The sequence below is a fragment of the Strigops habroptila genome, chromosome 9 (genome assembly GCF_004027225.2).
Source record: "Strigops habroptila isolate Jane chromosome 9, bStrHab1.2.pri, whole genome shotgun sequence".
Taxonomy (NCBI): domain Eukaryota; kingdom Metazoa; phylum Chordata; class Aves; order Psittaciformes; family Psittacidae; genus Strigops; species Strigops habroptila.
The window spans coordinates 18,059,685-18,087,674 of record NC_044285.2 but is presented as its reverse complement, the minus strand read 5'-3'; the positions used below and the strand labels follow the sequence as shown (position 1 = coordinate 18,087,674).

The 27,990-nt window shown below is 40.2% G+C and overlaps 1 protein-coding gene across 1 annotated transcript; it reads right to left on the bottom strand.

Moving 5' to 3' along the window:
- Positions 1-25: 25 nt before the first annotated feature.
- RAB8B (RAB8B, member RAS oncogene family) lies at positions 26-27,792 on the bottom strand. Its single transcript, XM_030497014.1, has 8 exons — positions 27,589-27,792; positions 11,597-11,657; positions 10,372-10,432; positions 8,893-8,970; positions 7,713-7,802; positions 6,865-6,930; positions 4,751-4,801; positions 26-4,254 (listed from the first exon to the last, which is right to left on the bottom strand). The coding sequence occupies exons 1-8, from the start codon at positions 27,710-27,712 to the stop codon at positions 4,162-4,164; spliced, it is 624 nt and encodes a 207-aa protein (XP_030352874.1). The 5' UTR covers positions 27,713-27,792; the 3' UTR covers positions 26-4,161.
- Positions 27,793-27,990: the final 198 nt, after the last annotated feature.

Sequence of the window (27,990 nt, the reverse complement as noted above, 5' to 3'; positions counted from 1 at the left end):
AATATTTCATACAAAATAGTCCAAATACTTTTCATTATGTAACTTTTATTTGAGACACACATTGTTGTAAAAAAGTTCACATGGAATAATAAAACCACTGGAGTGTGAAGGTTTGGGGTTTTTTTAGGGGTTGGGTTTGGGGTTTTGTCTATACACATCAATACACAATTACTGATCAGGCTTACAAGTTAACCACATGACAAGTTCACTTTTATCTGCAGGAGCTTTTCACATTACACCTTTATACCAGAGATAAAATGTGTTCGAACACACAAAGTAGAACACTTCTATTTCAAAATTAAGCATTTTCTCAAGGACTATACTCTTTATTCTGAATTTAGTAGCTATATAGCATTAAAATAACTGTAATTGAAGTTTTATTTGCAAAAACGTTCGTAAGGCCATAGGAATGCACTAAAATACTTAAATTCACCAGAAATAAGAAAAATCAATGGAAAACCTGCTTTTGTGGAAGAAAGAAATACAAGTTTTATTTATAAGAATGAGAATGACATAAGCAGTTCAGTGAATGGAGGAGAAAAAAGACCTATTATCACCTACAGACCAATCCTTAAGGTTAACATTGCAAAATTTCAGTTACATTAACAGGTAACCAAATAACAGATGCATTTTCACAAATAACACATTTATGCATTTTACATATTATTCATGTACTTTCAAATCATTATCCATTCACAATATTTTAACGTGATATGTATATTAAAGACTCCTTTATTCACTTGTGAGAATGATCAACTTAATTCACTTGACTTCAGCAGACTAGTACAGGAAAGGTACTTACAATAGGAAATATTTTCTGTAAAAAGAACTACAGGTCTGAAAAGTCAATTAGCATTTTAAGACTGTCCCCCCAGTAGAAAAGTGAGTGCGTTAAGTTTCACAAGTGGTTTAAGCTTTAGCAATAATAGAACTTCCAGATAGTAAGCAAATCAAATACTCTATACACACTCAACAAAACCTCCTTGTGCATGTTTTGCTGAGCACAGACTGAAAGCTAAAATTGCAAAGCACTGAGAGCAGTTTGGGGTTTGTTTGGCTTTTTTTTTTTCCTTTTTTTTCTTTTTTTCCTTAAACCATTTAGAAAAATATTGGTCAAGGTATAGTGCACAGCCATGGGGCTGAGGGAAAGAGTTCCTAAAACTCCATAGCACAAGCAGCATTTTTGTTTTAGCGAAATCCACCACAAAACGTCTGCCTTTCCTGAAAGGTTAATGGCAGTTTCTGGAACAAAACAGAAATACATTTGCTGCTTAATGAATCATCATTATATGACTTTCATTCTAATGGACATTAGAATACTAACTAATTGACTGAGGTATAGTTAAGAGTCCTTCAAAGTTTAGATTATATAGTCTTGAGCAAAGTAGCAACAGAGGCTGCACAAAACAATCATAGTGATATTAGAAAAGCCTGTAGTACCCAGCATCTGATGCGTAGGCAGAACATACCATTTATCATCACCCGCCTGTCTAAAGGAAAATACAGCTAAAAAAATTCCCAGTAAAACATACAGCTGATCTGCACGCTAGGATACAGCACGTTTCTCAATGTCTGACAAGGCAGACTGTACACAGAAACAGGTCTATACTGACCAAAAGTTAGCACACCGATAAAGTGCAGCCACTCAGCCATTTAATACTGCTGGAGAAGAGGGGTGAGGGCAAAACAGCAAAAAAAGAGAGAGAGAAATCTGCATTTTACCTTATCCATAAGACCACATGAAATTAGAATTCTTCAGTTTCAGCAGGGGACAACAAAATTGCATTAAAGTCTTCTACAAATAGAAAAAGATGAACTTTACATGAACATTAAGCAACGTGAAATATTTACTGCATTATTTTATCATGCATAAAGTGAGTTTCCTATGGTCTTACCTCACATTTATGTACAGTTTAGCACAGCTAAATGTAAGAAAATAGCAAGGTTTTTTTCTCCCCACTCCCACCCCCCCAACAAAGCAGATACCCCAATTCGCTGCTGCTTCAAGAAGCACTTCATAGACTCTACTACTTACAGGCTCTTTCAAAGGGAAGTTCATGGAGACTAATATTGAATGAACATTTAACCACACAGCGAAGACAGGAAAAACAATACAAAGCATTCTGTAAACGGTGCCAAACACAGAACATGTCAGTTTTGGTTTGCAGACAACCCCTGAGATAAAAATCAAAGTATTACGACACCAAATAAGTCAGAGGTAAATTACTGAAAATAAACAACATTCATAATTGGTGTCACAACACTTTCTGTATAGAAGCACTTTTTTAACCATACAGAAAACATAACTGCTTTAGCCCGTCCAAGAAAAACATCAAGGGTAGACAACAGAGCAGTTAGGGTTGCTTTGTTTTTTCATTGAACCTTGTTGCCATGAAGATGTTTCTGCTGTAGTGCAGCAACAGCAGTTTATGAGATTCACCACCTAGTTACAATAACTATTTCTATTAAACTACACGTGGGGACAGGTTGATAACCACTTAAAACTTTATGGAACCAGCTACTAATGTTAAACCTTTTAAAATCAAAAGTCTTTAAATCTAACGCTATTGGCCATTTCATTTCCAAAATATTTACAACAGACCCAGAGATGACAAGTTCAGTACCTGACACCACAAAATGAAGCTGTTATCTGTGCTAACAACCAGCTCACTGTTTACAACTCCAGACCATGTAGTGAAGCAAAAGCAAGCACATCAGACATGAACTTTGACAACGACAGAATGCACCTATCCCCTAGTAACAAACATGCTGGACACGAACCTGTAGTTAAAGCTTACAATGGTCCAAGTTTGGCACATCAACAGAACTAAAGCACCTGTTTTAATTGCTCATTGAGAAAATTTTTCAGAAGACAATAAAAAAGTAGTAGAACAAAGACTAGGCTATACAATGCTCAGTTGAGTAAAAAAGGCAACTACGTTTGAACTCTGCCTCTAACAGTCTAGGTCACTGTACCAGTTTTTGATGAAAAAAAAAAACTAACTTAACTGCTTGAGCAGACCAAAGAGGGCTTCACACATTCAGCATTAACTGCATAACTAAGAGTACATTACAGCCCTAATGTGACCATTTCCTTAGTGCCACAACTTGATATACTCTAGTAACTGCACAGGAAGATAGTTTTTGGACACCTCGTCGATGCTCACAGACATTAACGAACTATGCGTGGAATTACAGTAGAAATGGAAGTCACCTTTAGAAGCAGTCATTTCTGAACAAATGAATCCACAGAGGTTACTCAAAACTCATGCATTCAGCTTCCACAAGCCACTTAAGTGATAGTGATGAGGCTAATTTGTGACGATGATTTCAGCTCCAGAGTGCACTTCCTCATTAGAAACAAAAAAGGTGCAGACGGTTTGAGCTAACAAAGGGAAGTTAAGTGAGGAAAGACACTGTGTTTATTCAAATAACTGAAAGGTGCATCTGTGAATCAAGACAGTGACTGGCAATTCAGAACACAACTTTGCTAAGTCCGGTAAAGAAAGAAAAGCAACGTACTACATTCAGAATAGAATGTCATCGCTTCTGCATGAACAGATTTGTGCATCTAAGAGACAAAATGCATACAAATTGTTAAATGCCAATTGTTCCAGTAATTCTCATCACTAGAGTGTCAACATCCATACTGCAGTCATGGCCACAAGTATACAGCATAGAAAATAATGGAAGTGAGACATAATTTTTCCCCTGGCTCTTCTGCTTGAAAATAAATTTGTTTAAAAAGAGAAAGAAAAACCTGCACAAATCTGTTAAGAATCTTACTTACAAGTGAAACTGTGCAAATACAAATGTAAGATTGTGCTGTAACAGGCAGTAAGAGGCCAATATGGATGTGCAAAGTTAAAAGAAACATAGCAGCTTTTGCAACAGGCAATAAAACAGAAAGTAAAAAAGGAAAACAGGTTAACTCTTGCATTTGTGTCTCCACTTCATAGCTTCCATATCTGAGAAAGAAGAGCCTGACAGGTCAATAGGCTTAGTGAGCAAAATCCACTCGGTATTTTGTGTATCGCAGTCTACGTTCAATGGAGCTCTCAGCAGCAGCTTGGTGGTATTATTTCTGAGGCTTTGTGACCCTGTGCTTTCAAAGAAGCAGAAAAGGTTCTAAGTGTGCTGCAGTCTATCATTAGAAGTTCATCAAAGTAGCGTGCATCGAAAGAAGCTGCTCTTCTTAGATCGATTTTCTGTTATTTTTACTGGCCCACCTGCCCCTGATGAACTGTTGTCATTCTGAAAGAGACAAGAGCATCGACATCAGGAAATGCTGAAAAAGAAAAGTCCAGCTTTCCAGGTCTCCCTCCCCACTTTCCCCCCTTGCAAAGCAACAACCAAAGCAGAGGCCTGTTGCAACCCATGCTCTTCAATTATCCACTCTGTTAATCACTCAGTAAAACTGCCTGGTTTAAAAAGAAACATTTAACAATCCAGCTCTCAAGGATTAGCTGAAGGAGTGACTACATAATTTGATGTTTAATAAAGCAAAGATCACACTGTTAACATTTGAAAAGAACACATCAGTTCCAGGCTGCCAAATGTTAATGTTAATGCAAAATAAAGTAGTTACACGCTGATGTGCAACAAAGTGTGATAAAGCACTGCTTGCTCAATTTTGATCAATCATCCCCACTGTAATCCCCAGGATTATCTTGATAGGGCTACTATTCAGCCAATTATTATAGCAGTCACTGCAACCTAACTAGTTTGTATGCCAGTTTCAAATACAAACCATTTTTCTGTTGAGCTTTGTCATAATGTCCCGTGCAAGTGTGAAAAATGCCTGGTGAGGAACAGAAATAAAAAACAAAACAAAAGAGAGAGTTACTCACAAGACACATTAAAGACAAGATAGATTTGAAGTAGCCAGAGGCATTAACAATACAGTATTCTGTAGGCCACTGCTAGCACTTGGAGTAGCAAGGCACTCACTCTGTGTACAATAGGTGTTTACTTAAAACTGCAGTAAGCATGCTTTAGAAGAAAAACTCTATTTATTTTTAGTCTCCATCCCTCAAATCTTTGCAAGTGAACAGACTTGCCCATTGCATACCTCTTGGGCATTAAAAAAACTTGATCTGCTGAAGAGAAGGCTACGTACACTATGTACCTATAGTGTTAGTTACACTTCCAGTATCCGTATTAGAACAAAACAAAACAACAGAACCAAAACTCCACAAACAAAAAATAAAACCATCACAAAAAAACCCAAAATCCACACTCTGTCAAATCTCAGCATCTCAGACCTCAGTGTACAAAGGAACAAAGAAACTTCTGTAGTGGAAAAATTCTGCAATTCTCCACTTCTCCAGAAGCAACCTAAAATCTTGCTTTTCCCTATCAGGAGTTATCAACAATCCAAGGACAGTTCCAGAATGTAAAAACTAAACATTTCCCCTTTCACTGTGTTCAGAATATATTCAAAGACAAGGACTCATTTAATGCAAATAAATACAACAAATAATACAAATTAATTAACTTGTGATCACAAGAGTATCACAATCGTGTCATTTCCCACAAGTATTTGGTGGAACAAAGACTAAATCGTTACTTGCTCAATGCCTGTATCAGCTGCATTTTTTAATGCTTTCTTCACTATTCGTGTGACAATTAAATATTCAGATAGCTGTGTTGTTTGGAGTAAGCACAAAGTAATGCTGTACATTTAGTGACCTACAGGAGTTAAAATGAAATAGCAAGGCATGTCATGAAAAAGCAAGTCAACCATCTGGAGGAACTAATGAAGAAGATAGGTACGGTACTTTTTATTAGGAGAATATTGCTATGCACCACTGGTATTAGCTGTTAATGTTCACACTTCCATTGTCTGTTGTAAGAACCCCAACGACACTATGAAAATCAGGTCAAGCACTTTTCCAGATGCAACACAATGAAAATAGGTTAATTCTAAATATATTGTATAACAACTATCCTGCAATCAGAAAAAAATGCTGGCATGGCACCAGTCACATTATTTTAAAGTAACAATCTCTTTAGTTTGTAGTTAATTTGTTAGCTGCATGATCTGTATTAAATACGTGTTTGGAGGACTTCTAAAAGGTATCCAATCAATACACATGGAAAAGCTTTTAGATGGCTATGTATAAGAACAACATTTAAGCATAAGTCTGCCTTATCTGAATGAATGAATCTTGATATAGCTGCCTTTTGATATCAGATTATTTTCTTGTTCACGCTTTTAATGGGGTTAAGATCCTCCCCCGCCCTCTCTGACATAACAAGACTGATTCATGGTAAGACAGACTGGAGCCGAGCCACTCTTCCTTCCAATTTATTTCCTTATGCTCTCATAAATAGGAATCTTACGTCTTGAGCATAAAATTCACTTGCAGGAAAACAAACTGCAAGTCAAGGGACTTCCTCTTCTAACATCACCTTATGACAGTCTATGCTGGTGTTCCATGTCAACTTCAGTCTCATCTGCATAGGACATATCTAGTGGTAATCTGAAGGCTCCTTGACACAACAGCATGTTATTCTCAAAGTTAAGAATCTTAAATCCAATTTCCTGCACAAAGCATTGTTCTAAAATTACACCTGTTCCCTGTCAAAAGCACTTGCAATTTAGCAGCAAGGCACAGAAGTCTCAAGGGACTGCTTCCTACAATGATAATAAACGACTGTTAACACCCAATTCCAGACATCACCAGAAAACAAGAAATGCTGGATTTTACAGCAGCTCTCTAAATATAACAAGACTGGTGACCCTGGAGCGCAGTTGGAACTTTAGGTCCCAGATCAGGTCAGAAAGCCCAGTAGATCATGAAACATGTCTCCATAGTAGCAATTCAACAAACACACTTAAGTGTAACACCCATCTCTTACCTCTTCCACATTTATGCTGGATTTTGCACTTGTCTCCAAAAATTTGATTCCATAATCAATTGCTAACTGGAAGAGAGGTTAAAGTTTTTCAGTGTTACTGAAGTTCCTTTGTAAAACCAGTGTTTCACATGGGTTCATAATACAATAGATGCTATATGCTGCAGCAAGCTTAACAACCAAAACCAAACAAGCCTCATTTCTGCTTTTCTCTTGCAAAAACATTAAAGTTACTGGATAATTAGACAAAAATGTTAGAACAGACCATACCCTCATGTAAATTCAAAACAACAAAGAGATTAATTGCTCACAAAAAGACTTATTTAGCACCTAAAAGAACATTAAGATAAAATCTTCACTGATACGGATTTATGGACCAGAAAACAACATACAATCATCCCATAAGCAGTGTTACTAGTAACTACACTGCTTTAGCTGTGTGCATAATAGATTATATAGTATTCTTACTTGCTCATTTGTTCTGAAGAACAGCTGATTACTTCAGCTTTAGTAGCAGGACTTACAGCATGAGTAAGTAATCACCATGGTGAATTGATTAGACTATATACAAAGATTCAGACTGAGATTTAGAATACTTCATGCTGTAGCAAAGGTCAACATTCTTTACTGGATCCTCCCTTCAAGACAACAGCATCATTAAGTTTATTCAGACTTTAAGACTGTCAAGTGCTATCTAAAAACAAAACCCGCAAACCTGGCATCCCATAATACATAAAAGTTTCTGAAACAAGACGTTTGAGGCCCATTATCTCTCCTATGCCTAACATGTCCAGCAGCCAAAACCCTACGAAAAGGAGGCTTCTAAATCAAGTAAGTCACCAAAAGCTTACCTTCTCCCCTTTTTCTTTTGAGACTTGTCTTTTTTCATTCATATCACATTTGTTACCCAGGATCATTCTTTCTACATCTGAAGAGGCATGCTGAAAGAACAAAAGGTAATCTCTCAGAAACAAAGTACATCGTTGTTGAAAAGAAACCTACACGTCAAACTCACCCAAAAATTACTATTTTATTTTTTAAAAGTTATCTAATGTGAAGGCATTGCTGAGGAAAAGACTGGCTTCTGAAACAGCCAATTTAATGCTTACATATTAAAATTGGTTGGAAGAAATCCTCCCAGATTAAATTTGCCTGAGTATTAAAACAGATCAAATACAGCACCATGAGCTCTGTACCAGGCTGCACACATGCACAGGCATTTGGTTATTCTGGAAATGTAACAGTACTCACTTCAAAGCGGTGCGCAGACATCTGAGGTATTTGGTTGCAGTATCATTATGCAATACAATTGCACTTTTAAAACAGACTGTTAATAAAATACTTTAATAATCACTTCAGCAAGAGAACTTTTCCAGCCCAGTCACTACAGTATCAAACTGGTCACTAATACAGGAATTTTGGTTAAGAAGCTAAGTAACAATACTAAAGAAAAGCCCATGCGTTTTATGTTTAAGGAAAAAAACCCAAACCAGCAAGATTCTGTTACCTAACTATAGCTTCACTAAAATTAAGGTTTCTCCTCTCACTTCATAATGACCTCTTCTTACTTGACAGCATGTCCCATTAAATGATTTACAGTTAAGTTAGCAGGAAGGAAGTTTTACCAAGACCAAATGAAAAGGTCAAAAATCCCTAATCGGACAAACGCACACCACAGTAACATCCAAAATTAGACAGATCTGTCATCACCCCAGTGAAAGGCAGACAGCCTAAATCTTGCTTCTTCCCTTTCCTCAGACACACCCAAAAGCAAAAAAGAACAATGAGAGTCATATAGTAAAAGCAGTTTTGAAACACTTTACGCTTACTTTCTAAACTTACGTTTTCTACTTTCTACCCCTAGGTGAATAAGATCTTCTCCCCATTAATAACCACTGTTGCATTCACTGCACAGTCTAACTTGACCATGTATGTTGGCTACTATAGTAAAAGTGAATAATTACTTGGTTATTATTGGTCCCAGGAAAATCGTAAGATGAATGCGTAAGAAATACTTCCCAAAGCACCTACCTCCTCTATGTTTCTTATCCAGTTTTTTATGTTGTCAAAAGACTTTTCATTTGTGATGTCGTACACCAGCATAATTCCCTAAACAAAATTAAGAAAATCTAGTTAGATGAGCTAGCACTATTGGTTGCCTTTTGATGTACGCTCTTGGTTTGATTATACTTGTGAGAAGTTCAACCCAACTTATACACCTACAATCTTTTTTCAAGACATTATGGCATTGCTGAGAACTCACCCAAAATATTACTATTCGACATCTTTCGCCACTGTTAGAGGTAAAACACACCACCTACATGAAGCTTTAAATTATTAGCCTATAGTCAAGAAAAGTGTAGAAATTCTACAACAGTAACCACAACTCTATTGCTAGTCAAGTTTAGAAGCAGTAGCTTTAAGCAGCCAAAGATGACAAACCTGTGAGATCCAGTCTGCTGGGGCCAGTAGATCCTTACAGCAAAGCTGACACTAGGGACTCTCCCTGGAGCTTTAGCCCTTTCAGACAGTTATGTACATATACTACTGTGGGCTCTCAACAATCAGCAAAGCATGGGTAGACATACAACAGCTGCATTAAGGTCAGTTTGCCAGGTTCACCTCCATTCCTTATTGTCTTTCCAATCATTCCTCAGAGGACAAAGAAAAGTCCTTGGCCATGGACTGGGAGGTGGGGAGAAGACCATGTCACTGCCATAACCTTTTTAAGTACTAGAAAGCTCTAACACAGCCACAACCGTTACTGTTTCTCCCCATCTGTATCCCATAACTGTGGAGTTATTTGGACCCACAACCAGCCCATGAATGGAGTGGATCTGTTCATCCAAAGCAATAAAAATATGTAGTAGCAGGACAGCTAGTAATCAGCAAGTTGAAATTAACAGTATCCCAACATAAAGTATCTCAACCCATAGCATTAATTAAAAGAACCATTACAAGCAGTTGCAGCACAACGAGTGCGGGCTCCAGGTCAGTTATTTGACTTCAAGTCACTCTTGATGGCGGAAAAAGCAACAGTAGCTTTTGTAGGTGATTATATTTCTAGCCCAGGTTTTGCATTCTCTACTGGTTGAAGGAAATCAATTCAGTGAAATGCACTTTTAATATTAAAATCATCCATTAGCTATTTTTCAAACATTTCAAATGTTGAAAGAGGTTGACTGCAGTAAAAAAAGCCTTGTCCCACTGTAGCTTGGCAACTTCACCTTTTATTATAATCTGCAGAAGTTTTAATTATGTTTCAAGAGACAATAGCGCTTGAAGTTTCATCACAAGAACAGGACTAGACAAAGTACCAACAGGTTTAAAAAATGAAAAACAAAAAAGAGCACAAAACAAAAAAACTCCCACCAAACCACAAACTTAATTCCTTGCATCTCAAGCCACAATTATCCTATCCTCCAGTTGAAGACTTACATGATAGAACCTTCAGAACAGCAAACCAGTTACACTAGTTGTGCCTAATTGTTTTGAATTGAGAAGACTCACCATGGCTCCTCTGTAGTAAGCTGTTGTGATTGTGCGGAATCTCTCCTGGCCTGCTGTATCCCTAAAATGCAGTGAAAACAAGCATTTGTTGGAGGAGATCTTCACACTCTTCTGTACTTAGAGATCTTTTTATACACAGTAACAATATAAGATACTCACTAAGAAAAAACACCATTAAGATGCTGCTTGCACAAGTTTTTTCAGCCCTCAACATCTTCCTCATTCCCAAGCTATCCTACTTACATCTGTGGTTATAGCAGCACCATAAATATGGCACAAAAGCACTTAAATGTTCATGCAAGCATTAGAACTCAGCGCTACACAGCCTCCCCTAGAATAATTCAAAAAGGCAGCTCTGATGCATCCGAGTCCTGCATTAAACAAAAATTAAAACATGCAGCAGTACAGTATTTTAGGATAGTGCATCTTCACATACAGTTAGCTATTAAAATCAGCCACTATACCTTAGTGTGCTGACATTTTATCCTAGATGACTTCAAAGCAGTGTCTGTGAGTGAACAAGAGGACCAGAGTTTTTGGCTACTAGTCACACCTGGAGGGAGCCAGACCCCAAAGGCGTGACAAAAAACAGCTTTTTGACTTGTGTTACAGACAGCAAATTTGTACCAACCACTTCTGGCACTTCACTTCCTTAGCCACAAGAATTCTGGCTTGCATGCAAATCTTACAGCTTTGTTAGAACCTCAGAAATCAAGAGAAGCCCTACATTGACCAGTAGCATTTTAAAGAGTTTGGCACATGTAATAATGCTACTCCAGAAATACTCCTCTGCTGCTACTGGGAGGCTTAGTCTCTACTAACTCACCATGCAAGGAATGGGAGCATTATCACTCTTCTGTGCCTCTAAGTACAATTAGCTATCAAAGTAGCAGAGGAGATTACATTTTATGAGGACGTGTGTTTTAGTTTACACGTACGGAGCTAATGCTTCTCTTCCACAGAGAATAGCTGAGACCATATTTAAGAGGACAGCTTTTGATAAAATGGGAAGTTGCTGTAATGTTCGCATGTGAACAGGCTATTTCCTGTGCTACTGAAGCAAAACCAGTCCAAGAGCAAGCTAGAAGAAAGCATAAACTTCATGGCAGTCAATGAATAAAAGGTATGAAACTTCTGGTGCAGCAGGCTCAAAAGCTATGAAGTATTCCTGCTCAAGGATTTATTCAGTGGTCACCGAAATCTTAACTTATTTGGCAATACTCACCATATCTGTAGCTTGATTTTCTTTCCATCTAATTCTATTGTTCTGATCTTAAAGTCGATTCCTGCCAGAGAAAGCAAGACTCTGAGTTTTGCAGTAAATGAAAGGGAAGGGTTCAGTTTTGTTTTGACAATTTGGTATGAGCAAACTTCGGCAAAAGAATTATTCTGAAGTTGTCATTTCTTCCAAACATAGGGAAGTGCTGAGGATGCACGAAGGTCTGCAGCTGCATCCGAAGTGTCAAGGATAAATTAATCTGCACAATGAAATAGACCAAACTCAGACTCACTATTAGTCAAGATTACAAGAGGAAGATTTAATCTCAGAACTCTTCTATTTTACACCAATAAGGTCACTAGCTTGAATGTATATTTTTCTCCCCTTTTGACAAGCCCCTGCAGTCAATTCCCTAAAACCTCAGCTGGCTCTGAGGAAAAAACACACACTATGACCCCTTAGTTCCTTTTCAAAGCTGGCATCTACTTTGAAAACTCCTGTTTAGTGCAGTCTAATCAGACATCACAGTAAATGGTAAAGCACCAGGAGATAAAAGCTATACACACAGCTGGTGAAGCAGACCACGCATGGGACTTTTTCCAAGAACACTAGTTCAGGAGTAACTCAGATTTTCTAGGAAGCTCCAAAAGGTATCAAGAAAACACTTCTTCCTCCCCACCCCTTACACTTCCACATGGTACCCAGCAGTTCTTAGACTGGTTCTGAAGACAGATTTTAAGCCATGGGTGGAAAAAAATAACAATAATTCGGAAGGGATTAATATCTTTTAAGGTTTAGAGGGATCAAATGACTCCATGAACCAAAGCCAAGATTTCCAAACAAACTGCCTTTACCTGGGACTGTTTTAACGTTAGTGTCTCTAAACCTACACTATAACATAGTTCAAACTGAGCTTGCTCAAGCCCCACGATGTGAGTGCCAGATTTGCGTCCCCCAGGACAGCACCCCTATGTACCCCCCAATTAATCTGCCTTGAAACTAATGGCCCATTTTTTTTCTTCACTGAATCTTAAATAGTCACAGTTTGCAAGAGATTTGGGTGCATGGTGCAGGGGTTGGGGGTTTTTAAATTATTTCTTCATATGTAATTTAAGTGACAATTATTAAGAGTATCTTACTTGGGCAAATGCCGTTTCTAGCTTTACGAATTCATCCATCATTTAAACAGGAAGCTTTGGGGCTTTATTAATATACTACAGTAACATTTGAATATGAAATATGGACATTCATTAACTATTTTATTTTCATTCTCACATGTGATATTAATATTTTAAAATACTGAAAATACCAAGTTTCAGCCACTTAATCTTGATGTGCTCTGGATGCGTCGTTCAGCCCATTAGTTAGAATACAAATTACACACAGAAATCTCACATCAGCACTTTTAACAGCATATGAAATTAATTACATTAATTTCAAATGCTATGACTACTGCTACAATTCCAGTTTCCCAGGACTCATGAGTAGATTTACATGTGAAAAGATCCTTTCACTAATTCACGTTCTTCTAAAAATGACATAAGAATGACGTGTGCTTTAAAGAAAATCCCTCTTATATGTATCAGGAGTTTGGTGAGCATTTCCATTTCACACTCAATAGGATTTTGTGTTGCCCTTGTAAAGATTTTTCTCCTAACTAGGTGCAACACTTGCTGAAATCACAAATGACCTTTGCTCTGAATAGATTTTCTTTTGGCCTCAAAGGTTATAAAGCACAAATTAAAGCTTCTTCTGGGAAGGGTATTGCATCACAGACAACAGCAAATTAAATCAGTTTTTAAAAGCTCCTCTGTGGCTAGGCTTGGAGTCTTAGAATTAAGTCCCACAACTATTGGGAAAACTAGGTTCAGAGACTGCTATGGTTTAAAGATAATTCTGTATGCACTGTCAGCTGCTGAAGCTAAGACACAGCAGCAGCAACAGGGAAAGACTCCTTTCTGGAGGAATGCCTTTCTGAGTTGCAGTCAGGTATCTGTGTGCACCAACCCATGCCTTGCACAGGCTGGTTTCTTGTGGTTAGTCATTTCCCTCACAGCACTAAAACGGTTTGTACAACCACTCCTTTGATCACTGCTAAACCTCAGGATCTGCATCAAAAGATACCTTCTTGGAACTTCAGATTTCTAGTAGGAACTTCCACCAAAATTCTCAAAAAAGATGCATTTCAAAGCTGAAACACTATAAAAGAGAAGGCCATAAATGCCCGTTATGATACTAAGAAGTTTAACAAATGCAACTGCAACTTTTTAGAGGCTAAAATGAACTAGAAACGAGTGTTTCTTTTGTTCTTTCACTTCAGTAACAGGAAGTGGTGAGCTGCAAACATTCGCAGAGCAAGCCTGGTGACATGTGCTACCACTTCCTGCCAAGAGCACTTGCATGGCTCAGTACAAGCAATGTCCTGTTACAGTTAAGTTTAATTAGACCATGTAAAACACTCCCATGACTACAGCATTGCAAAAGCAATTATTGACAGAGAGTTTCCTTTATCGATGAATTCTTATTTTGCAGTCACACACTGCAAAATACAAAACTTCAAAAAGATAGTTGGGTCTAATAAAGAAGTCATTTGTGAATCAGAAGGTTCGATTGCAAAGGATCACACAGCTTTCAGTTTTAACAAGCCATGTGCAACATTATTTTCCCCAGCAAGGAGAAAGAGCCCAGAAACATCTGAAGTGAAGTTTCAGAAGCTTTTAGAAAACACAGACCTAGATTAATTCTCAGAATGCAAAGGCTAACAGGGTAATTCTTTTTAACCCCTAAAGCGGAGTTGCCACACAAGTCTGACACACCAGCGCCCACCTAGCAAGTCAGTACGTATTAGCTATGGATACAAGAGCATCTCTTGCAGTAACCACAAGCTTGCAGTCTGCAAGGATGAAGTCCAAGCTGAGACCTTGACTGTGCCTTGGTAAGGACTGTAGCTGCTGGATTCCCCCTGCAGCATGGTAAAAGCAGCTGAGGGATTATTCTTCAAAATCCTTTGCAGATCCTTGCTAACTATAGGCCAGGGATGCACTCTCTTGCCTGAGGGTATTTTCTGCCATAGCTTCCAACAATGACAAGGAATACACTGAGCAGGGAAATCTGCACACTAGGAAAGTCAGTGTCGTCAGTGACACAGAGTCGTACACAGAAAGCCATGAGTTGCATGTTGCCATATCTACCTTGTATTGCTACACAAAGCTAATAAAACTCACCAGCTAGGGTCTACCACTGCCCAACAACACAGCCAAATATCAGAAGCCAGGGAGACCGGCCTCACCTAGGCCTCTTTTGATTTAAGCCAAGAAGTTATGTTCATCTCGTACACCAAGAGCTCTTCTTGCTGCTACTACTGCTTCTTCCACCACTCCACTCCTGAGTTAGACACTCCTTCTTATTCCAGCCAACCTAGGCAGATTTTGCCAGTAATGACGCTGTAATGCAATCATTTTAAAGAGACATTGGGAAATGTTCCAAAGAGGTACGTTACAACACTAAATATACGGGACTGTCCAGCGGTACATATTGAGAGGTTCCTTTTCCAGCTTTAGTACCAATGGCTTTCTACTATGAAACTTAACAAAACTACTCTGACACAATTCTCACAGGAATGCAAGGACAAACCAAGCAGAGATGCTGAAACAGTTCATTTTGCTACTTGAGTTCTGAGAACAGTAGCTTACTCTTATCGCATCACTGTTACTCTTTTGTTCTCTCCTCATCCAGGATTTAACCCTGTACTCACCAGAGCTAGTATCTCAGGTTTTTCAGTGCTACAGTTCTGGTTTCAGCTAGGTCTCCACTACAACTTTTCCCTACACAGTCCACTGTCTGGACTTACAGATCTTGTTTCTCCTTTTAAACAACACTTCTGCTGCAAAAGATGCTACAGCACAAAGAAACCGAACCCAAGTATCCTGTCTGGAACAAATCAACTGTTACAACAGTACAAGCAAATACTTCCTGAAGGTAAAGGTTTCTCTAGTCTTCAGTCTCCTCAGCAAGAAGGTACTAGAAGGGCCATGTTCTTCAATAATACAAGCAGTGAAAGACAGACAGAAAAGAAACATATAAAACTAATGTAAAGGAGAAAAAACTCCCTTAGTCACCACTGGCAAACAAATATTGTAATTCTTATCATTTACTTAAATGACACAGCAAACCAGGATTTTAAGTTAGTTTTTCATGTGGCTCAACATTAGTTTGCAGCAGCTGGACCTTACATGTGAGAAAGCTGAATGATCAGGTGATAATGCCTACTGATTTTAACTCAAGATGATTTAGTAGGTTTCCCATTTCGCTAAGTTCATAGAATCTATATATTAATAACATTTCTCTGGTGCAACTGCAGCAAAAGATCAGTCAGGAAATCAACACCTTTCAGAATGCAAATAAACGTCAACCTCTGACAGTGTACACTGGCCTCTGTATCTAACCAGAGTAGATTATTTCTCCACCTCTGGCAAAGCAATACTTCATTTAAAAAAACCAAAAAAAGTAGCACTCAATGTACTAGCATTTTAAATGGTTTAGCTCTTTTTTGTTTGGTTTTAAACTATACAAGCCATGGGGATTTTAAAAAGTGATTAAACACTAAAAATTGGCAGAGAAGCTGTGAAAAAAATTAATACCTGGTTTACTTGCTAGAAAGAGTCTCATTTTAGACCCATCTACCAATGAATGTACAAGAGGCACCCCAGGATCAGATCTTGTTTATCAAACTAACAATTAAGAGATCTGTTTTGCATGCCCTGCAAAACACAAACCCCCACCCTCCTAAAGAATTCTCCTACTTATCAAATCTCACCTTACTCTTTTGAAGAAAGAAGAAGAAAATTGAATGGAAATATCTTTTTTCCCCAATGGGATTCCCTGGTAAACAGAAACTTTATGGCACTTATCACCATTGGACATAGATCACAATAAAAAGGAATTCATTACAAGACGGGGAAAGGAGTCAAGGTTCAAAGTCTCGTTACCCTTTTGAGCCATACGGCATCAGAACAACTGAAATTTATGCATCAACTTTCAAGCTGGGCTTGCTCCAACTTCATAGCACTGGTCCTTCCTATCCCACTGTGCTTTTATGCAAGGTTGTGGGGGGGTTGGTTTGGTTTTGGTTTTTTCAATGGGCAGACCTGGAGAGGGAGAAAATTTTACAACTTCTTTACTGCAAGACGTAACACACACGTCTTGCAACACGAAGAGTCTTCAAGATACACAAAAGGAAAGGAAAATACTTTCCTGCAGTCACTTAGAGTTAAGACTGAATTAAAAGCAACCTGGAAATGAGCAAGCAGATTTGCAACCTACCTCCAAAAAAAGGAAGTGAATAGAGGCACATGACTGAAAATCAGTACGCTTCACCTTCAGTTTGTTGAATTCTGGGAGAGAATTACTTGGAAAACGCTCCCACCCATAGGCTTTGCCTCTTGTGAACAGCAAGCAACTGAGTTGCATGGGTGAACATGAGACCCAGTAAGCAGTAGTACTTCTATAGCATAGCTGTAACAGCTGGTACTGTTCTGCTGGTGCTCCAAAGGATGGGTTTGAATCTGAGAGGGCTGTCACAAGCCTGTTATCCCCACAACACTGAAGCAGGACATGCTTCGGAATCAGCTGCTGCCACTGCATTTGCTTTTCATTATACGTTTGAAGAGTTATAAGCAACTGGTACTGAGGGACACTGAATCCCTCATTTACACACCTTGCCCACCACAGGGTGACAGGCATGCAGGTATCAGCATTGATCACACATTTGAGCTTTGTGTGGACACGTGAACAGAACTGAAGAGTTTTTAAGGGAATATTTTCTTGTGCTACATCAGTGTATTGCCTCATCTATAAAAATAAACAACTGAACCCTCAGAAATTTGCTTTTATATCTTTCCTGAAGGATTTCAGCAAACATAAGAAATGACCAAGTAGGAAACACGATCAGTGTAAAAGGCAGGGTGGGGAACACTTGCAACACACCAGTGTGTCATACAGCCTCATGCAAAAGAACAAAGTCTAATCATTTGAACTTGAACATTTGGCTTTAGTCCCTAGTAACATCTGCAGTGCATTTTCAGATGATCTCAGCTATGTCTTGTATCACTATGTAAATTAAAGACACAGCAGTCTTTTATTGGGACCATTCAAAAATACAGCAGATTAACACAAAGCAACACACCAGGGTGAAGGTCCATGTTTTTAAAAGTTGCAAGATAAATTTATTTTAGAATAGACAGAAGTACAACCAGTTTTATTCGTCCTTTCACAACTTGAAGGGACAAAGCCCTATTCTATTCCTTCAGGACAGCACCTAAGAATCCACAAAACACTTCTAAATTCAGAGTGGACTGAATAGGCTCCTTCGGGTTAACTAGCCTTTCTTCATCCTACTATTCATCCATACAAAGAATCTAATACCAGTGTCCTACACAATGACACCCAAGGCAGTGTCTTGCACCTTGAAAGACACTAATAAAGTTCTTAAAGTTTAAATACACTGCACCGGCAAACTAAATATACACAAATAGGTCAAGTAGGTAAGGCAATGAAGATATATATAACATAAGGCGGTTTCCTGCTCATAAGACCTTGAAACTTACTACCAAGATCAGCTCACTGCTCATGATCCTAAGCAAACTGCCACTTCCTTCAGCATGTCTCCTCACCTATGGTTCAGCTACCACTCTAAGCTTCCTTTCTTAAGATAAGCTACTTTCTACCTACAAGAGAACAAGGAATTCAGAATACAACTTACAGTCATCAGAATGAGACCACCCTACACATTGAAACATTCAGGTTTCTGACAGCTCAATAACCTGTTGTGTAACCTGGTTATCATACTTAGATTTGAATCCAGTACTCTTCAGCCGCTTACTCCTAACAGCGCTCCTATGAGTTCTGCCACCACAAATGCACATTGCAGCGCTTCAGTGCGAACACTAGAAGATCCTGCAAAGTGAAATTCTCCTTCCACATTTTAAATTCAGGATTTACAGATTGCTTTGAGCGGCCTCTGAATTGCATGACTTTAAACACCAAAAATACTCAATCCAAATCTTAAGACTAAAAAACAACACAGGAATAGAAACTTACAACTGTTTGACATGAGTAAAATTACCAACTGTCAGAATACACCAACTTTAAAAAGAGCTTTAAAAAGTCCCTGCAGAACATCTTAGAGGGTTTACAACCCGAGTACTACAACTCTATGAAAGTGCATGGAAATTAACCTATGTTTACCTCTTGTTCTATTTTGAATTTGAAATAAGCTACACTTGATGGTAACTCAGTTTCCTCTAAAATAATTCTGAAATAGATTAAAATTGCACTACTGATACAGACAGTAAAGCTTGTTTATTGTAAGGACTATTTATAGACTAGTGTCTCCAAGAGGAATGCACTAACTTAGCTGCTTCGAGAACATATTCCTTTCAAGCCAATGTGCAACTGGAGAACAGCAAATGTTAAAATTGGCCACAGACTTGAGCTGAGGCTACAGTTTCACAGCTAGCTGAAACTAGGGTAGGTGCTGCCACTGAAGAGTCATGACCAAACCCTTCTCTCTTTTGATCAGGTTAGGTTTCCTCTGGGCGAGTTCCATACTTCAGCTTATCATTGTCTGTGATGGCGCAACTCAGAGGACAGGTACACACAGTCACAGCTCTCCTCTGACTAAAAGACCACAGACTCCCTTGAACCAATCATTAAGCTAAAGCCCTAGTTAATACAGACCAAAAGGCGGCCCATGAGTAACGTGCAAGCAGCTCCAGTGTGGATCCTACACCAGGATATCACCTGACTAGCTGCAGCTCCATGCTAGTACAGGAATTGCTCTGTATTTCACCCTCCAACTATGACTAGATATGGAACAGAAATGGCTGCAGCCATCTCCCAAGGACCCAGCCCCATACTCACTGAACCTCTAATTCAGCAATGGGACATTTGAGGATCCATTATCTACTTTGAAGCTCTTTTCCTCAGGTCTCTGGCGTGTGCAGCATGTGGCTTTCTACTGCACAAGAAAAAACACGTTTGCCAAATGTTTTAATGGGCAAGAACACCAGATTTGCACATTTACAAGGTGTCTTAGGAATACAAATATTGGATTATTCTTTCAGAAGCCCAGTGGTTAATATGAGAGGACATGTGATGAGTCCTTACCAAAAGCATCGTTTAAGAGGAATGAGGAAAAAAAAATTGAAAGTGGAGCCCTCCAGAAGACGAAAAGATGATCCTGAATCTCCTGCCTGTAAATCAGATATGCTTGTAGATGTAGAAAGCACAGAAAATGCTGTCTTTAACCAAAGTAATGCTAACTGAATATTGCTGTCAGGGAAAGAAGGAAAAAACAGAAAAAAGAAAAAAAAGAAAAAAGCCCATTTAATCCAAAATTTAGCATCGTAAGCATTCAAAATGTCAAGAAAATGCCATTCTAAAAAAATCCTATATAACCAATAATAACTTGCCACCATGATTTAAAGTTCATTGTTCACTATTCATATACTACACTTCAGTTGAGATGATGAGAACAGGCCAAAAGGGTTTGGGTTGTCTACACTGAGCTGGCTACTCAGAGTGACGAAATAAAGACTTTTGGGGGCCATACCACTGTCTGATTACAAGAGAAGAGCTGCTACCTGAAAAGCAAGCATACGGTGTGTCCCAGAATTCACAAAGCAAGGGAAGAATTGGCAAGTCATTGATCACTTAGAGATAAAACACCCTTGCATGGTACAAACAATGCACTTTGTATCTTCTAGTCCAACGTTACCCATGATAGGTACTGCATACATATCCCCTCAGCCACAGATTTAAGACAGATATGAAAGACTGCATAGTTAGTATGTACAGTTAAACACTGCTATAGCCCCATGACTTGGAATGCCAAGCACCTCCTTGAGAGATTCAGGGATATCACGACTCAGTCAGAGGCAAAAGAGAAAAAAAAAAATATTAAAAAAATTGGAAAATGCTAAAAAACAGACCAAAAATCAAAGCTGAAAGTATGAAGTCACTGAAGTTATTTTTAAAGATGGCACTCTCAACAGCCTTTGGGAACATCATTTTTATCAGAGGTTTTTTAAACCCATGTTTTTACATGGGGGTAAGTATGGGTGTGGGGGGAGGTTTGTTTGGGAAGCAAAGGACACAAGGGAAGAAGGGCTGCTTTATTTAACTTCTTATAGAAATCACAAATTAGGCCTTCTTTGAAAGGTTTTACCACTTAAATTAACAGGCAAAACCACATAACTTATTAATGAAGGCCACACTTGTCTTTCTAGCACATAACAGTTTTCTTTTCCTACATTATGCAAGGTTCTTTAATGGCCATTTCATCTTCTTTTCCTGCATTGCATATTCAAAGTACTCTTCTCTCATCACTTCTGCTAAGCCACAAGTTCTTCCAGTCAGCAGTTCCTCTGACTTACTGTATCTTCCTCCTTCCTTCCACGCCTGGGCTGACACAGATACCTTACTTCATCTTTAATCCCATCAGAAGCCACACCATACAGACAAGACATTTTGCTTCAGTAAAGGGAAGCTCTCTCTCTCTAGCAGATGAAGGAAAGGAGGATCTTACTGGGGGTGGGGAGGCAGTGTATGTGTTCCCTGGCTGGCAGCCACGTTAGCTTTGTCCAATTTCTGACACTCAACCTGTTCTTCCCGAGTTCCGGATTTGTTGCCAGACTCCTGTTAGTGAACAGTCTGCTTTACGTGTTCTTAAATGCTGCCATACATGTAAGAGAGTGCCACTGACATTCAGCATCAGGCTTTTTTCTCTGATGCCCAAAGCAGCAGAGTCTGCACAGCAGCGGCAAAGCTAATACAGATCATCTTAAACTTGGTCTACTGTTTGTTCTCCCTATCAGAAGAGAAGTCTTCTGAAACATGCAGTACTTCAGTTGCCTAAAACTTTGTACAGTTTAATCAGAAATGTCATAGCTTACATTTCAGAGGAAAGTTTATAGTAAACCACAAGATTAAACTGAAACTACATGTTATTTCTGGTCAAAAACCCTTTAAGAGGCACTAAATTACATCCCACTGCAACCCCTTTTGGGACAGGAAGTTGCTGACTAAAGTTTTGAGTTGCAAGTCCAGCAACTAAAAGCTTATGGATCAACTCTACATGTACAAGAGTCTTACACAGTGAAACTCTGTTGAAGTTACTATTATTCATCGTTTATTCACATTAGAAAAGGATCAGATCTACTTTATGTATCTACAGTCAGTTTGATGGACTGAGCACTTGAACTATCATAACATCAAATTAAACAGTAGTATCATATCCCATGCATTACAAACACCTAATTTCTATCACAAAACATGCAATAAAGCATCACTACAAACACCAAATGGATTCTTAATCACCTGTTATGAATTTCAGTTAAATTCTGAAATAAGTCAGTTCAAGATGCATTTCTACTAAAAGGATGTGCTACTGCAGAAGGACTAGTAAATCCTTCCCAAAAAAAGTAGATAATGAATTCCTAAAAGCCAAGTGTTCAGCACCTCTCTCAAGGCCTGTATCAATTGATATGTTGGTTCTTACGTTCATTCAGTGTCAGTCTGTGTTCTTAACTTTGCATTCGAAGCAAGTCACAAAAGCAGGTCTAAGCTGCCCTCCTGTCACTCATAACCAGAAAAGACATAACCAAGATAGACTTCCATCTGCCAATTAGGAATAGGCATAAAGTAGTCAGACATCTGTCACACTGTGTCGGAGTAACATGCAGCAACAAAGCTGCAACAGCGTTTTTAATAAAAGCCAGACAACTTCACTTACATTGCTGGCCTGTTGCTGAATACAGGAGGGTAACACAACCTCATGGGCAGATGAAAATCAAAGTCTGAGATGTCTTTCGTTACCAGCTAGGTGCTAGGATCAAGTTTAAGGTCACAAGAGATATAAACTTTAATGCTTTTAAGCTACAATGTCCCCAACTACAACTCTTTCTGATCAACATCAGGATAACATCTTGCTGACCACCCATCACACACCCTGACCATGGAATCATTCTTCCAGTTTCACATTTATCTCCATAATGCTGTCTGCCCCTATCCCCATGTAAACCCTTGATCTCCTCACACCGTACTGAATCAACACCCAAGTCCCAGATCCTGCAAACCTTCAACATTCACTTCAATTCTGCAGATACGAATGATGGTGCCACCTGAGACACAAACTAGCCTCAGTCACTTCATGCATGGCAGAAAATACTTACAATTCATTATAATGACCATTAATAAAGACAATGCCTTCCTGACTCTTCCCTCCCTTTGCTCATCTATCTGATGATGTGTGTTTTCTTCTACAGCTCCTACCATCTGGAGAAGCCCAAAAGAAATGGATTGAAGGACAGTAGGGAATGCTGAAGCCTAATGAGAGGGTGGAAAAAACCCCCAACAACCAATCTTTTGTCTATCATACAAGTAACTGTGGGGAAGAAGAGCAGAAATACTCAGTGAGGCCCAATTTGACTTGAGTACACCAAACCAATTTCCATTACATGTTATAGACATGGAAATTTCACTCCAAAAGGGAAGTTCATAATTTTGCTTGTCAAAGGATTTTCTTCAAAGTGTTCAAGGGTCAGCACACACGTGGTCCACTGCCAGAGTAGTGTCTTATTTTGCAAGATGTAGGCTAAGGAAAAGTTACTTCTGTAAAATCAACAAAGTGTTTGAGCTCTCAGGTCCAGAACTCGCTCGTGTGGGCAGCTTCCTGCCAAATGCTGATATCATCTTGGATTAAAAAAAATAAATACGACCAATTTTGTGTCAGAGTCAGCAGCCTTTGTACCAGGTCAGAAAAGCTGCCGGCTAAAAGACAGGAGTTTGCTCTCATGGAAACCAGTTTAAACAAAAAGTTGAAAGGAATGCAAAGAATATATCTTCTTATTTGGAATGATAAACCCAATCCAGTTTTACCAGACAGCACTACTTGAACAGCAAGTTAAGGTACTTGGAGACTGCTAAATTAATGCTGCTTATTCTCATACACCGCACTGAAACGACTAGCAAAATGCACATGAGATACTCCGAGATAAGTTTTGCTTTAGGAGCTCTTGAAGTGTGAAAATGAGCTGACTCAACTGCATTTTACTTTCCATGTACAACAGTGCAAAAGCAGAAGTTTCCACTCAGGAAGCAAACTAAACAACATAACCTTACATAACACATTCCCGCTGTAAAAGAAGTTTTATCCCACGTTACCAGTGAAAAGCTGATCCTCACGAGGGACCGCGGCAGCATCAGGACTTGTCCACCCTGTTAGAAGTTTTCCAAGCACAAACACAGAGCCCTGTATAAAAAACTTCAAGTTGCTGAAGGCCAAGGACCTGCCTTGCCTAAAGCTGCTGAAAGCCCATCAGACTGAAAACACATCACCTCAAATAACCACGAGGATCACCCAAGACAAAGACTGCTGGTTCACTTCTCGTAACAGGTAGCAAAGTTTGCTGAAGGTATTAGTTGCACCAAGTAGTCAAGACAAAGACAGAATGACTCTTGTAGCAAGAATCACCCAAAAAAAGAATAAAAAGTCCAATAAATTATAAATACACATGCACTGCCCTTTATGCTACTACTCATGCAACCGCTGGCCACAGGACATCAGGCTGCAAGACCTTACTGTCTGCATCAGTACAACCATCATTAGAGCATGACCAAAGTCTTGAGGAGAAAAGCCAAGGGACCATCTGCAAACTTCCAAGCAATCCACAAGGATGCAGCCTTACAGGCATGTTTTGCATGACAGCAGAAGAGAAGGGAACCTGCCAAGTACGACACAATTATATCGTGCAAGATGACAAAGTAACTACAATTAATTATTAACTCATTTCCATAATAAAGCAATGTTTCAACATTCCCCTCCTACTTTCTTTTTTCCCTTTTGGGAAGTGCTTCCACTGCTCTGGTAACTGAAGTGATGTGGTTTAACCCCAGTTAAACTACTACACAACAACAGGAGTGGGAAAGTACACAAAAGATATTTGGTGCTTAGACATGATGTGCACCCCTACATCGTGGCAACAAAGTCTGCTCTAATTTCTGGATGTAGAATCAAAGAAAAAGAGTTGAAACAGAGGTTTAACACCACGTAGTTAAGAAAACCCTCTAAATTACTCACTTCACTCACAAATTGCATTTGCATACATACACAATACAATTTTACTGTAACACATCTCAAGTATTTGCCTTCTCAGACTTCTACAACTCTGATCTTGTTAGGAGACAGACCAGAGGAAGAGGGTACCACTAAGGGCATGTAGTATCATATGTTCTAATTAAAATCATTGTGAATTGAACACACATTGTAACAGGAAGTACCATCATACTGCAAAATCCCCTTTTTGGAGAACATATACACAAAACAGCCTGGTAGCTTATACTTCAGGAAGACTCGGTGCACTCCATTAGGAATGCTAATCTGGAGACACTAAAACTTCATCTGGCAGGGGGGGCCTGTCTGGGAAAAGCACTGCATCCCTGTGTCTCCTTCCACACCATGGTTGGCTTTGCTTTATCAGACAAGGAAAAAAATCAGAACTGTTACAAGTGGAATGCCCCATTGCTCATCAGATGTATTAGTGACAACTGTAAAACCCACTAGTACTGAGCAGCCACCATGCACTCACACAGAGAAAAAACAGATTAGAGCTACATGACTGACCTAAAAGTAATACAAGCAATACACAAGAAAGAGTGAAACTCCCCAAGTACTTTTATTGAAGCATACATCAGCACTTTCTGAACAGTTTCACCATTTCCTGCATTGTCGACTTCACTGTTTGTAGGTCTTTTGCTAACAAATGGAAGGGACTGGAAGAAACAAATTGTAAGATGGAAAACTGAACTGTGCAATCACAAATACTGCCTATGGAATCAGTAGTATGCCTCAGTTATAAGTAAGCTTCTTCAGGTTGAACAGTGTTGAAAATACCACCCTTGTGAAAGCAAGTGTAAAGGAAGGAAATGATAGAAAATCGTATATTTACTGAATAAGGTAAGGAAGAAAACCAGCGTCACGTTCAAAATCCTCGAGACTTCAAAGTGAACCAGTGAGAAAAAGAAATACCAAGGGGCTAAGCGGTTTAAGAAACACCAAGAAAAGGGTTGGGAGTCAGACACACCCATTTATGTCTGCTATCTCTTCGAAAGTATGAAGAGATATTTTATATTTAGCACAGTATCAATGTAGGCTATTTTTTTTCTTTAACTATACAGCATTTATTAATGTTTATTAAATCTTTGATTCTACCACAGATACAGCAAAATAACTTTGTAGGTGCAATGCTACTCAGGCCTTGATTAGCTGGTGTTACTGATACAGCATTTTCAAAGTTGTTGCAGAGAGAAGAGGAACCATTTTAATGCCATTTTAACTCTTCAGAAATATTTTGTTGAAATGCAGGAAATCTGTTCTCAAAGTGTTGGAAATGCCAGCCATAGCTCATGGAGTCAACAGCATCTGCCTACATCAAAATTTGTTTCTTCCCTGTGCACCAAGTTCAGCATAATAAAACATTTGAAGAGGATACGGCATTTGGGCAACATAAAACAAGTTGCAAATTATTCCACCTCATCTTTAAATCAATTTCCTTCCTATAAAGAGCCTACTCATTCTTTTAGCATTATTTTCCAAAGCCAGCATTACTTTTGTCTTCCTAAATACTAGCAACCTCCAATGCAGTTTACCCCTTCATCCCGAAAACAGTATACTGCGTTTTAAGTGACCTCAACTACAAGGGGCTAACCACACATTTCAAGTCTTGCCAGACACAGAATCACAGACTGATTTGGGTTGGAAGGGACCTCAAAGCTCACCCAGTTCCAACCCCCTGACACCTTCCACTAGAGACCAGGTTGCTCAAAGACCTGTCCAACCTGGCCTTGAACACTGCCAGGGATGGGACAGTTTTAATTCAGCAATCTCTCAGTGAATGTCGTGGTTTAAGCTCAGGACAGTGAAGAACTTGAAAATTTGCTCGTGTTTAGTTCAATGTAAAATATTTTAAGACTCACAAATCTCACAGAAACATAAGCCACAGCAGTCTGTTTCGACACATAGCATCTTGCTGTCATTAACAGAGATTAGCTGTGCTTTAGAAACTCCTTCTCACCATCAAACTTGTGACCAAACTCAACTTTCATCGGGGAGGTTCCTCTATCTAGTCACTAAGGAGCTTCTCACTCCAGTTGACTAAAGGGCTTGAACAGAACTACTCCAAATCTCAAACCCATGAGCTACGTGTACAGGAATACACACACGCGTTTATAAGCGTTGAGAAAAGAAGAGGTAGTTAAACGACGTGCCAAGAGCAGTGTGGTCCCTGTCACTGTGCAGCTTCGCATGACCCACAGTGAGCGTGAGCAGCCCGAGCCCTCCGACACCTTCTGAGAATGTACATCTAAAAAAGGACTCGCAACGAAAGCGCAAGAAACCCGACACAAGGCTCACCCTGCCGCTCGCCCCGCGCGTTTTTCGGGCCGGGGGTCGGGCTGGGCGCTGCTGCAGCCCCGCACACGCCATCGCTCAGGCCGCCCCACGGAAACAGCACAACCAACAGGCGAGCGGCCCAACGGCTCAGCCGCCGAGGCCGGCCCAACTGTTGCTGCCGCCGGGGCCCGGCCCACACCCTGCGGGTCCCCGGCAGGGGCCGCGCCCCCGACGGACAAACCCTGTCCCGCACCGAGGCCCCCTGCGCGGGGCCGGCGGGAGCGGCGCTCCCGAGCACGGGCCGGGCCGGGGCACGGCGGCGGTGGCGCTTCCCCCCGCACAGGGCCCGTAACGGCCGCGGGGCTCCCGCCCACTCCCGCGCAGCGGCCACGCACAGGCCGCCGAGCGCGGCCGCGGCCCCAGGCGGCGACACGGGCGGCGCTGCCCGCTCCGCGTCCCGCCATCCCGGCCATTCCTCTCCCGGCGGGAGGGCCCCGGCCAGGACCCCCCCCTTGCCCCTAGGATGGCGGCGGCGGCCGCGGCGCCTCACCGATGGTGGAGATGAAGGTGGTGTTGAAGGCGTCCTCGCTGAAGCGGAAGAGCAGGCAGGTCTTGCCCACGCCCGAGTCGCCGATGAGCAGCAGCTTGAACAGATAGTCGTACGTCTTCGCCATCTTCCCTCAGCCTCGGCCCGCGCCGCAGCGGGAGGGGGCACGGCGGGAGGGAGGCACCGAGCCCCGCCCCGCCAGCCCAGCGCCCACTCAGGGCGGCAGCGCCGCCACACGTCATGGCGCGCCGGAAGTGCCCGCTCCGGCCGGGAGAGACGGGCAGGGGTATATGGCGGCCGGAGCCGGTGCTCGGCGTTCCCGTCCTTCTGTCCCTCCCTTCTTCCCTTCCCGGCTGAACCCTCCGTAGAAACTGGCTGGGTTTGTAAATAGAGTCATGGATTTAT

Coding starts and splice junctions, on each gene's coding strand:
- RAB8B (XM_030497014.1), bottom strand. CDS start 27,712: ATGGCGAAGACGTACGACTATCTGTTCAAGCTGCTGCTCATCGGCGAC. Junction 6,931..7,712: donor CAAAAGAAAAAGGGGAGAAG/GTAAGCTTTTGG, acceptor CCTCTCTTCCAG/TTAGCAATTGATTATGGAAT. Junction 4,802..6,864: donor CCAGCATAAATGTGGAAGAG/GTAAGAGATGGG, acceptor GTTCCTCACCAG/GCATTTTTCACACTTGCACG.